This window comes from Triturus cristatus, chromosome 7, assembly GCF_964204655.1.
Source record: "Triturus cristatus chromosome 7, aTriCri1.1, whole genome shotgun sequence".
NCBI classification, from domain to species: Eukaryota; Metazoa; Chordata; class Amphibia; order Caudata; family Salamandridae; genus Triturus; species Triturus cristatus.
The window spans coordinates 914,368,775-914,382,155 of NC_140590.1; the positions used below are offsets into that span (position 1 = coordinate 914,368,775).

At 50.0% G+C, this 13,381-nt stretch overlaps 1 protein-coding gene across 2 annotated transcripts in view; it reads right to left on the minus strand.

Moving 5' to 3' along the window:
* SLIT3 (slit guidance ligand 3) overlaps positions 1 to 13,381 on the minus strand; it is a 1,010,870-nt gene that overhangs the window by 129,454 nt on the left and 868,035 nt on the right. For both annotated transcript variants that reach the window (XM_085617848.1, XM_085617849.1), the window contains one exon: positions 6,098 to 6,222. In XM_085617848.1, coding sequence (XP_085473974.1) covers positions 6,098 to 6,222 — 125 coding nt within the window. The remainder of the gene's footprint in view (positions 1 to 6,097; positions 6,223 to 13,381) is intronic.

Here is a 13,381-nt window from a genome sequence, read left to right on the forward strand (position 1 = left end):
AAACGCGTAAAGGAGTCGTGAGCCCCAACTCAACTGGAACGCGTCCCCTAACGCTCCCTGCAACGGATACTGGAGACTGCAGAATGACGGGCAGTGCGCGTTCTCGTAAGTGGCAAACAGGTCCACCCGAGGAGTCCCCCACGTCTGAAAGACATGTCGAACCACCTCCGGATGGAGCCTCCACTCGTGGTCGGCGGAGAACTGTCGACTGAGACTGTCCGCACGCACGTTCAGAACTCCGGCCAGATGATTTGCCATCAGACAAATCCGATGGTCCTGAGCCCAGGACCATAGACGCAGGGCCTCTCTGCAGAGACAAAGAGACCCCACTCCTCCCTGTTTGTTTATATACCACATCGCGGTCGTGTTGTCCGTCAGGACTTGAACAGACTGACCGCGAAGGGAAGGGAGAAAAGCCTTGAGCGCCAAACGTATCGCCCGTAACTCCAGAAGGTTGATGTGAAGCAACCTTTCCTCTGGAGACCAAAGACCCTTGATCTCCAGATCCCCCAGATGAGCACCCCACCCTAAGGTGGATGCATCCGTTATCACTGTTGTCACCGATGGAGGTATATGGAAGGGCTTTCCTTGGGACAGATTGCCCTCCACGCTCCACCAAAATAGATCCGCCGCAGCTTCTCTGGAGATCCTCACAGACTCCCTGAGATCCCCTTTGTGCTGATACCACTGCTTGCGGAGGCACCACTGGAGCGCCCTCATGTGCCAGCGTGCATGGTTGACCAACAGTATGCAGGAGGCGAACAGACCGAGCAGGCGAAGGACCTTCAGAACTGGAACAACCGCTCCGCTGTAAAACAAAGGAATCATTTCCTGTATGTCGAGAATCCTTTGAGGAGGAGGGAATGCTCGACACACAGTAGTGTCCAGTACCGCACCTATGAACAGGTTGCGCTGAGAGGGCACCAGGTGAGATTTGGGCACATTGATCGAAAAACCCAATCTGTACAACAGCCGAGTTGTATCCTGCAGATGACACAGCACCTTCTCCGACGACTCCGCCTTGATCAGCCAGTCGTCCAAATAAGGGAAAACCAAAATTCCCGATCTTCTGAGATGGGCTGCCACCACTGCCATAACCTTTGTGAAGACTCGAGGTGCCGAAGTAAGACCAAACGGGAGGACCGCAAACTGATAATGTTGTGACCCTACCGTGAAACGGAGATACTTCCTGTGCGACTTCAGAATGGGGATGTGAAAATACGCATCCTGCAAGTCGAGCAACACCATCCAGTCCTCCTGATTCTGCGCCTGAAGAACCTGAGCAAGGGTGAGCATCTTGAACTTTTCCTGTTTCAGGTAAAAGTTCAGGATTCTGAGGTCTAATATCGGACGCAATCTGCCGTCCTTTTTCGGGATCAGAAAATACCGGGAGTAGCATCCCTGACCCCTCTCCTGCTCCTGGACCACCTCTATCGCACCTTTCTGAAACAACTTCAGGACTTCCTCCTGCAGGAGAAGACGGTGGTCCTCCGAACAAACCCCTTGGCAAGGAGGGTAATTTGGAGGGAATTCCCGAAAGGGAAGGGCATACCCATTTTCTACAAGATCTAGAACCCAGAGATCTGTAGCTACAGATTCCCAATCTTGCAGAAAATGGGTAAGCTGGCCCCCCACAGGACCAACATGATCCGGAATGTCGGATCTAGGGCTGTTTTGCGGTGGTGGGAGGGGCTGAGGAAGAGGAAGAGGAGGAGGAGAGCTGACGAGAGCCACGTGTGCGACCCCTGATTCTTCCTCTGTAACCTCTGGACGAGGAACTTTGCTGCTGCTGCTGCTGAGTCTGCCTATAGGTACGAAAGGATGTTCTTCCAAAACCTCTGTACCTCTTAAAAGACCCTCTCGACTGAGACTGGAGTCCCAAAGATTTAGCAGTTGCCTTGCTCTCCTTGAATCTTTCCAGAGCAGCATCTGCCTTTTTTCCAAATAGGCCAGACCCATCAAACGGTAGATCCAATAGGGTAGACTGTACATCCTGAGAGAACTCCGACGTTCTCAACCAAGCACTTCTCCTAGTTGCAACAGACGACCCCATGATCCTTGCAACAGAATCTGCAGTGTCCAGCCCACTTTGGATCACTTGCCGCGCAGCCGCCTGAGCATCAGCCAAGATGTCATTAAATCCAGATCTATCATCCTCAGGCAATTTCGGCGCCAGTTTCCTAGCCGAGTCCATCAGCGCGTGAACATAGCGTCCCAAGAGACATGTGGCGTTAGTCGACTTCAAAGCCATGCTGGCTGATGAAAATACTTTCTTAGCTGACTGGTCCAGCCTTTTAGCCTCTCTATCCCCAGGGACCTGTGGAAAAGCCCCCTTAGACTTTCCAGAACAAGCTGCTTGAATCACCAGACTCTCAGGTGACGGATGGGACGACAAAAATTCAGGATCTCCTGGGGCCACTCTGTATCTCCTTGCGATCGTCTTTGAGACCGCAGGAGCAGAAAAAGGTTTGCGCCACACCTCCAATACAGGCTCCACAATGGCCTCATTAAAGGGAAGCAGAGGCTCTGATACCGTCGCTGGAGAATGCAGCACTTCAGTCAAAATGTTTGACTTAAACTCTGTTGTAGGAAGCTGGAGATCAAGCAACTCCGCAGCTCTCCTTATGACTGCATGGTAGGGTGCGACATCCTTGGATGGCTCATCAGATGGCGGAGTAATCTCCCACTCAGGAGAAAGGTCCAAGCCACTAGCTTCCTTAAGCTCATCAAAAACCTCATCCGACTCTACCAATTCTCCATCCTCCGCCTCCTCTTGAAGGTATCTCTGCTCCTCAATAATCCTCTGAGTCTCCCTCCTGGAGCGAATTTGAATCCTCGGCGTCGGCGGCGCCGAAATCGACTCCGACGGCGCCGGTGCCAGTGGAGCCATCGGCGTCGAACGTGGATCCAGCGGAGCCTTCGACGTCGAACGAGATCGAGCCGGAGCCGGCGAGGATGGAAGCGGCGTCGACGTTCTCGGAGCCGGAGGATTCCAAGACGGCGTCGCTGGATAAAATGGGTAGAAAGGAGCCTGAGGATACACCTGCGGCACCCCCAAGTTAAAGGCCAAAGGACCCATCGGACCCGTAGGTGCACCAGGGGCATACATGGCACGAGCAAATACCCCATACATCGCATTTAAGTAATGCGAAGGGTCCTGACCTGGCCCAGGAAAGGCAGGATACTGGTCAGGCCCCACCGGACTCGGGCCAACCGGCGCCGACGGTGGATTCAACGGCGTTGCAGGCTCACCCGGGGCTTGAAGTTCTTCCGGGGCTGAAGATGGAGCCAGAGCCGGAGCCGGGGATGAAACCGGCGTCGGAGTCCGGACCGGAACTGGCGAAGCCGGAGACAAAGGGACCACTGGAGACGAAGGACCAGCCGGTGAACCCGGCACAGGAGAAGGAGAGACGGAGTCCCTTCGACGCCGAGCAGGTGACTTCGGCGCCGAACTCTTGTCAGAATGACGCCGAGAGGAATGCCTTATCTTTTTCTTGTGCTTCTTAGCTCTCGACGCATGCCCTGACGTCGACCTCGATGCCGACCTCGACTTCGATCGAGACCTCGATCTCGATTTCTTCCTCCCTCTCTTCTCCTTCTTCATCTTGGCAATAAAGAGTTTTGCCTCCCGTTCTTTCAGAGCCTTTGAGCTCATTTTACGGCAGCTGGTACAGCCATCCACATCGTGGTCCGAGGATAAACACCACACACAGTCCTCATGTGGGTTAGTGATGGACATATGCTTGCCACACTCCCGGCAAGGCTTAAATCCAGACTTCCTCGATTACATCTTCAAAGAAGACAGGAAACAGCAATGAAAATACACAAAGAATCCACGACGCTAACAACAGCGATTCCCGAAATCCGTTGGCTTCGACAGCGCGGAAAAAAGGGAACTGACGTCATCACGCCGACGAGGTCTTCTTATGGAGCCGGTGACGTCAGCGGAGTCGCGAGCGGAGCCGTGTCTCTGTGACGTCGTCTTCGGCCTCATCGGCGTGGACTGCTACAAAAGTTTCCGAATGTTGCTGGCGCAAGGGATATTCACAAGGTGAGGAATCCACTGGCAGATGTATCCATCAGAAAGGCCGAAGTTCAGAGGGCCATCAGGCCTCCTTTTCTTTGAATATCTTGACTGGAGGCAGCCTGGAACCTCATACAAATGTAAATGCCACAGAGGGAAACAAAGGCACACTGCTTGCAATCTCTTCACAGGTACTTAAGAGAGGCATGCTTTTGCCTTTTTTCTGTCCCTGTATATAAGTGCAGACACTGTAAGACTCAGATGGTGGGGTCTGTCCCAGTATTTACACAAACAATTTAAATAGCACAATTTTATTTATTTGATAGCCCTACCTCGTGACCTCATGTGATGAGATGGCACGTGCCATGATGTCACTTGCATAGTGTCTAACTTGGTCAGTCCCCCCACTTCTTTTTATAGGCCTTATGCCCCGGTAATTATGTAATGAAAATAATAAAGGTTTCCAATTTCAGATGGCACGTGTATCGGAAAGAAGCTGTGTTAAGCCTGTCGATTTATGGATACTAAACTGCAGTGGCGACTCCTCTGCTATGGTGGAGGAGTGTCGCCCCACTGCTATGGTGGAGGAGTGTCGCCCCACTGCTATGGTGGAGGAGTGTCGCCCCACTGCTATGGTGGAAGAGTGTCACCCCACTGCTACGGTGGAGGAGTGTCGCCCCACTGCTATGGTGGAAGAGTGTCGCCCCACTGCTACGGTGGAGGAGTGTCGCCCCACTGCTACGGTGGAGGAGTGTCGCCCCACTGCTATGGTGGAGGAGTGTCGCCCCACTGCTATGGTGGAAGAGTGTCACCCCACTGCTATGGTGGAAGAGTGTCGCCCCACTGCTATGGTGGAAGAGTGTCGCCCCACTGCTACGGTGGAGGAGTGTCGCCCCACTGCTACGGCGGAGGAGTGTCGCCCCACTGCTTTTGAGCAGTAACGCACGTAACATAAAATGATAAATACTTTGCGTTATTGTCATTTCATGCTTCGTGCTGCATTGTGGGGGGGCTGCTCTGCTCTCAGAGCAGGACAGGGGAGGAGTGGTTTGCCCACTCCTAAGTGCACAATGACTGTTTGTTCAGCCCTCTCGGGCCACCCAAACCAGTCATGCGCACTTTCCCTGTTCTCTATGCAGGCTGCATTACAACCTGCATGGAGAACATGCCCACCCCTCCAGCCCCTGGCTGAGTGCCATGTCACGGTGCTCAGACAAATCACAACGCTGCCTTGCAGTGTGGTGATTGGTCAGTGGGGCCTGGTTTTGCTTCCTGTTCCGAGACGAGGAGAGCAGAAACAGAGATGCGGGACTGGCGGCAAGGTATTTAAAAAAAATATATTGCACCGCCCCACACGAATTCACCACGCGACTCCCTCGCCCTATGACCCGTGAGCCATGCCGGCCGCCGCTGCTAAACTGTGTGTGGTGGAGCCTTAACAAGCAGAAAAGATGTCCTTGCTTTCTGGCCATTGGGTAGCTGAAAATCAACATCAGATTCTTAAGAACATAAGTTCAGAGGCAGAAAATGAGGCAACAGTTGGATACATAGGCGAGGAGGCATTCAGAAGTAGATAAGTTGTCAAGAGTATCATATACAGTAATATATTCTGCCATCATTTTGTGTTTTAAATATTGTTTACAAAAATACTGACCAGTGGAGTGTAGATTTTCTATTATTTTCTCAAAAATGATATTATTTTTGTAGGTTATGTTTAGGAAACAATATTTATATCTGGCAATAATCTACGTATGATGTTTGGGTTCCACACCTGGAGGATGCAACTTCAGATCTGTTATTTCTTCATTATTAAACTGTCTGGCACAATTGTAATTATTGACATAACAGTCAGCAGAGACTTGAAAGAGGCCAAGAAATGAATGGGTGCAGAATTGAGCTTCCTTTCCACTTTTTCATTAGCAGGATGTGACTGCTTGCATCACATGCAATTGTGTTGTACTTTGTTGATAACAAGGAAGAGTTTGGAATAAAGAGCCTTTGTGCTGACACTACATACTTACACATAATAATGCCGAATATAAAAAAGTGCATGCATACTACACACGTTTCTACCTTGAAGCCATAGGGACAAGTGCAGCGATAGAACTCCACGGGGTCATTATTGCACGTTCCGTTGTTTCTGCACGGGCTGGACAGGCAGGGGTTACACTTCGCCGCAATGCTGATGTCAACAGGGCCTGCGAATCCCGAAAGTCACATGGTGAGTGCCAGAATACATCTCCCACAAAATGCTGCACAATTACATTTCAGCCCCTGACAAACAATGCGATTTTCACATGATGTTGATTAATCTGCCATCAAATCTGGTTACACTGAAGATATCCAGACACTGGCCCACAGAATAATGAAACAATTAGTGTCAGATTAGAATGAAGGCCTTGCTTCTGTTCCAAGAAGGGGTTTTGGGAGAATCACCTTTCTTTTTAAAAACAATTTTAACCACCAAGCAACTTTGATATTTCACATGGGCCTGAGGAATGGTGTGGGAAGGGATTTCACTTCGATTACATCCCATGTCGTGAAAAGAACATTTCCCAATAACCCAACAATGAAACTGATCAAAAACCCCAAAATTGATCTCTGTCACTAGCTAGAGGCCTTCCTGTGTCACTAACATAAGGCCTTCCAGGCCGAGAGACTCAAGGCAAGTTGAATGTCTGTACCTGCATGACCCAGGAGGTTCCCTCTCTGGGTTACTCCAAAATAGACTCTGTTAGACCTGGCATCTTTTGATGTGGTTTCCCTGTCTATTTGCCTCTGACCTCCTGTTTTTGACTGTGTGCTAGGCGTCGTTTTTTCTGGCTTTAGGACTCTGGGCACTTTACTACTTCTGACCAGTGCTAAAGTGCAAGTGCTCCCTGTCTAAAATATAATGGTAATTAGTTTGGCCATGATTGGCCTATTTGATTTACTAGTAAGTACAGTGCTCCAGGTCCGCCCAGGGCTTGTAAGGCAAATGCTATTAGAGGGCAAGCAGCACTGATTGTGCCACCCACATAAGAAGCCCAGCAAATATGCCTCAGGCCTGCCACTGCAGTGTCTGTGTGTGCAGTGTCAAACTGCCATTTCGCCAAACCTTCCCTCTTGTTACATGTATGCCACCCCAAAGGGTAACAGCGTTTACAACGCTAACAATACCACGCAGGCACATAACAACACGGTCGGTACAACGACCGCCGTTGTTACCACGCGTGCCTTTACATCACAAGACGTTTCAACAACTTGCGCTAGGTGGCGTGCAACACCAGGGAATGTGTTGGATTTTAAATCCAACACCTTCCCTGCTGTTGCGCTAACTGGAGCAGGCATAGTAATTTATACTATTCCTAAGTGCAGCGCGCCACCTAGCACAAGTCGTTGAAAAGTCTTGCGATGTAAAGGCACACGTAGTAACAACGTGGTCGTTGTAACGACTGTGTTGTTATGTACCGCATGGTAAAAGCACGCGTTGTTACGTGCTACATTCCACCCCAAAGGAAGGCACAAAGTAGCCCTATGGGCAAAGTGCAGTGTATTTAAAAGGTAGGATGTGTACAATTGTGTTTTACATGTCCTGGTAATGAAATAATGCTAATTTTGTTTTTCCCTACAGCAAGGCTTATCTCTCCAAGAGGTTAGCATTCGAGCTGACTGGTAACATCTTGCAAGCGTATCTTTCAAGTGGGAGCTGATAGGAAATTGGAGTTTGGTGTCTCTGGGCTTACAATTTAAAAATACATCTTTTCGTGAAGTTGGTTTTTAAATTGCTTGTCTGAAAATGCCAGTTTTAGAAAGTTGCAAAAACAACAGTTGATGGACAGAATGCAGAACAATGTCATACATTCACCCCAGTACAGAGATCTGGGCCTAAATCCATCATTTTTTTCCTCACCATGCCATTCCAGTTTGAACCCAGCCATATGCAAATCAGTCTTGACCCTGTGCCTCTTGGGAACAGTCCAGCCCGAACTGCCAAACCAGGTCCTCCCTGGACAGGAACCAAACATCTTAGGACCGGTTTCGGGGTTTCACCCCTCTTCAGCCAGGATAGCTTGATTCCAGCGGCATGGAGAGCACAGGACTCACTTCTGAGCATGGGACGGGTATACTCAGACGTGAGTCCCGTGCTCTCCATGCCACTGGAATCAAGCTATCCTGGCTGAAGAGGGGTGAAACCCCGAAACCGGTCCTAGGATGCTTGTGTCCGGTCCAGAGAGGACCTGGATTGGCAGTTTGGGCTGGACTGTTCCCATGAGGCACAGGGTCAAGACTGATTTGCATTTGGCCAGGTCTAAACTGGGGTGGCATGGTGAGCAAAAGAATGATGGATTTAACCCAGATCCCTTGACTGGGGGTGAATGTTTTGATTTGTTCTGCATTCCGTCCATCACTAGTTCTTTTTGCATTCGTCACCCCGAGTGGGACGGGTATGCTCAGACGTGAGTCCCGTGCTCTCCATGCCACTGGAATCAAGCTATCCTGGCTGAAGAGGGGTGAAACCCCGAAACCGGTCCTAGGATGCTTGTTTCCGGTCCAGAGAGGACCTGGCTTGGCAGTTTGGGCTGGACTGTTCCCATGAGGCACAGGGTCAAGGCTGATTTGCCTATGGCCAGGTCTAAACTGGGGTGGCATGGTGAGCAAAAGAATGATGGATTTAACCCAGATCTCTTGACTGGGGGTGAATGTTTTGATTTGTTCTGCATTCCGTCCATCAATAGTTCTTTTTGCAGTTTTAGAAAGTTGGCATTATCTTACTTTAACCATTCCGTGCCTCTGTCTGTCTCTGAATACACGTCTGGGTTGGATGACAGTTAGACTTTGTGAATTCATCTATACAGTCACACACAAAGGGAGCAGAGGTGTGCCCTTCATATCCTGATGGCCCATCACCTGGCTGATGGGTCTCCCTGAGCTAGAGTGGTGGGAGGAGTTGATACTTGCACCAGAATAGGGTTGTGCTTGTCCCTTCACAAAGCAGTCTCTACCTCCATGTAGTGTGTCTAGAGCCAGGGACAGGAATGGCAGGGTCTTGTGCACTACAAAGACTTTCCTTTGAGGTTTGCCTACTTCAAAGGCTCAAATGGGTATAGTACTGGACCTCTGACACCATATACTGAACACTTCTGGACTGAAGACATTCTGCCAGGAAGAAGAGCTGTGTTGCTGTCAGGAGGGACTGCCACTTTGCTGTTTGCTTTGCTGTGCTTTTCTGCTGCATGCTGCTTCTGTCCTGGACAGGACCTTGCTTTCTACATCCTACTTTCCAAGTTTCTCCAAGGACTTGAGTTGAGCTTGCCTCCTGTTGAAAGTCTCAGGGCCATCAAAGACTTCACCTTCAGCATCTGGGCTGTTCTGCTGAGAGCCCTACTCTGCAAAGTGGTGCCAATTCCAGTTCTGGGCCCTTGGAAGTGACTTTGCTGTGTTCAAAATGAACAAGTCAGAATTTCGACTTTGAATGTGACATTGGAGCCAGCGCCGCTCTTCGACACTGCACCGAAGCCGCGGTCCCTGCTCAAGGCAACAACCGCGACACTGCTGCATCGCCTCCGAAGAACTGTCATAGAAGGAGTCCCGAGTACTGTGTCAACGAAGTCCGTGACATCTGACTCCACTGCCGCCCTGGTGGCCTCGTGTTGTGGCACTCAACACTGCGAAATCGACGCTGCATGGCTTGACTCTCGACACTTCATCACCGCATCATCTTCCCTGTGCATTGCAACGTCCTACGCACCAATGACCTGCACCGATAGTAAGGAACTGGCGCTGCACTAGCCCCAGTGAATGCCTCACCTTCCCGGTGCCTCACAACTTCTTTATTTTATCATCACTTTCTGTTTTTTTTTTTTTTTTTTTTTTTTTTTTTATAAAAACCTTTATTTGTGCATGTGAAAAGAACAAATACGGGCCTACAGCCGTCAGGCCGGCCACGGTACGGTTAAGCATTGGTACAAACATTACATCCCCTGCGCATCCACGGTCAAGATTAGCAACGAGTCAAGAGGTATACACTGGAGAGATCCTGGACACCAGGGGGAGGAGAAGTGAAGGTTAATTTTAAGGTTTTCAAAATAATTTTATCAGGGAAAAATCAGTAAAGAATAAGAACCAAGGAGATTCGAGTCCGCAAGATAGCTTCACCACACGGGAGAGCAGCAGCATCATTAAAACGGTCATGGAAGGAAAATCTCAGGCAGTGAGGCGATGCAGTTATATAACAGGATAGTCACATGAGTAAAGATGCACCCCTCCAGAGCCGCCCCCACTCAATCCACCCCACACCCGGACCCCGAATCGAAACAAGTATAGCGCAGAAACATAAAAGAAAAAGGCCCATAGAACTAAGTAGAAACAGTGAATTACCCCCCCACCCTACACCAATGCGGAGGCTACGGCCTACCCCCCCCCCAGCATAGTGCCTGTCGCCCAATGAACCCGAAATATAGACAAGAGAGAAAGTAGGAATAGAGTAAAGAAAAATAAGAGAACAGAGAGATGAGTGGGGAGGAGCCTACGTTACCCCAGAGCGCCCGAAACCATCGGCCAACTATGGCCTCCACACACTGAGAGCCCACTACGCCAAAAGCGATCATGTGAAGATAACGTGTCACAACAATTTAAATGAAGGCGAACAAACCGCGACGAGTGCGCACAACATATGCAAACAGTTCCAGTCCCAGTCCAGCCCATCCGTGAAACCATGGCGATATCAATCAGTTCAGCCCTGGCCCGATCGCGGGCTTAAGATTACACCAGCCCCTACATGAAGGCCCCGCACCCCGTGCAGACAAAGACAATATGGCCGCTTGGGAGAAGATGGTGAAGTAGAGTCACAAAAGGGCCGCCGACCATCTATTGAGGTCCCCTTGTGCACCACATAAAGTCCAGACCTGGCATGTAAAGTACAGGAGTTCCACAGAAAAGAAGCAGTAGGCCACCATGAACGGTTCCTCGAGGACGTCAGGTGTCGCTCTGCTGGATACTCTTGCGGGCACGGTGAGGCAGGCAACAACGAAGCAGGCAGCAATGAACGGGGAGACAAAGTATCCGCAATTGAGCTGGAGAGCGATTGATCCTGGATGCCGGTAGAGCCAGATGCAGGCACCAGTGTAGCACGATCATAAACAGCCATTGCGTCCCCGCAAGAGGACAAAAGCACTGGCAGACCCACGCCTTGTTGATGACAAACGGGGTGCTCACGACCCGCAGCCGACAGTATGGAGTCAAACCGCTCACTCAGCGCTTGCAAGCCAAGACACATTTGTAGACGAAAGTCCCGCAGGGCAGCCAGAACGGAGCCGCATGTCAGCGGAGGCTGCGCCCCCACATCGGTAGCAATCCGGGACGGCACTGTGGAGCTGGTGTCTGGTAGAGGGAGGGCGAAGCGGGCAGCGGGCGAGACCGGAGTAGCATCCCCCAGCCGCGAGCAGACAATCAACGCCATGTTTTACCGCAGAACGGTACAGTGGCCAGGGGGGGGGGTCGTAGCAAGGAGGCAATTCCCCTCAGGTCTGCGCCGCAACAGGAAAGAGCCAACAGTCGCTGCCCTTCCCTCGGGGTCGCTTCGCAGCCGACTAGGCAATAGAAGAAGGGGGTCTGCAGCCTCCCACAGCGCGGTCCACAGAACGGGGCAGGAGACCCGCTGCACCGGGGCTTACCCTATAGCTCCAGCCCATCAGGTGCGGGGTGCAGGAGGTGTCCGGGCGTCCCTCCCCCGGCTCATCCGGCGACAGTCCGTGGTGTGAGGCGGGACCGGGACCTCAGGGCTCAGGTGTACGCTCGTGGGTCCGGTAACTGCGGAGCTTCCAGGGGGCCGGCCAAGGCCACGATAGAGCAGGGGTCCAGTGCGGAGAACAAACGCACCAAAAACTCCGGCGTCCGGGCGGGCTAAGACTACGGCGCAGTCAGCGCGTCGTCGCACACGTTGCACCTCGAAAATCGGCGAGGATAGGAGTCAGGATGATAGTCCGAGGCCAAGGGCCGACGGAGCCGGGCGCTCAAGCGTCTGCTCCGGTCGCCATCTTGGCTCCTCCCTATCATCACTTTCAAGGTACTGTAGCTGGGATCAGTACGATTTAGTCGCCGGGCCGTGCTACATCGCGGTCAGCCCCGAACTTTGAAATTTGACTCGGTCATGCACGTTGTTGTAGCTCCAGTTGGAGCTATTGTGTTTCTATGTGCTATAACTGCATTTAATCTTTGAGAATTCGTAATTTGATTTGTGTATGTTAAATGTTTGTTTTTATGGTCTTGTTTTACTCAAATAAATATTGGCTATTTTTCTAAACTGGCGTGGAGTACTTTTGTGGTGTTTTCACTGTATTACTGTGTGTGTGTGTGTACAAATACTTTACACATTTCCTCTGAGGATAAGCCTCATTGCTCTAACCAAGATACCAAGGGGATAACCACAATTTATTCTGAGGGTGTAACTGACCTACCCTGACTAGAGTGAGGGTCCCTGCTTGGACAGTGCACAAACTACTGCCATCCAGAGACCTCAATTTCTGACAAACGCAAAAATGCATTTTGCTTTAAGAAATAGCACTAAATGCAACAGGCTCTAGTGGTAGGATTGGTCCTCAACTTACTACTGACTTTAGCTCTATTTTCATAGGGCACAATGCTCTCTCGCGTCCAAAATGGACACGAGGATGTACTTTGCGCTAAGAAACAGCGCTAAATGCAGCAGAACACAGCGAGTGCAAGCAGCCTCTTGTGTTTGCTAAATGTGCTCTTGCATTAAGATTTATTCCCCCAAATTAATCATAATTACACGAGGAGGAGTAATCACATAATTATCAGTTATTCTGCGTCAAAGAGTAATGCGGTATTACACCAATTACCCTGGCATAATTGAAATTCCGCCCAGGCCAAGTTATTTCTCATTCTGGAGGAAATAACAGGCAATGCACAAATCTTGGTGCGGGGATATTGCTATAACTGCACAGATATACAGGTAAATGGTAAAAAGGGCCAGCATGTTTTGACTATATTGCAAAAATAAAGCCATGCCACGTGCTGTAGCATTTAAAACCAGCTAGAGATAAAATAGAGTACTAGAAAGCCCAATGCTTAAAAATCATCAACAAAGAGTTTAACAGTTGATTATATAGGACAAACCACACAGCCAACCACAATAAGTCTGACAGCGACATTGATTAGATTAAATAAATATCATCTGTCATGGTTTATGCATTTTAATACATTATCTTTCCCTCCTGCATTCACTCAATTCAATAAACAGATTTTTGGTAAAAGTTCTATTTAGCATTTTCCTTGGATTTGTTTGCTTTGACATTCTAAGACCATGGCATGTATGGAGTAATGTACCACAAACATTTCTGTTGCTCTAGATGT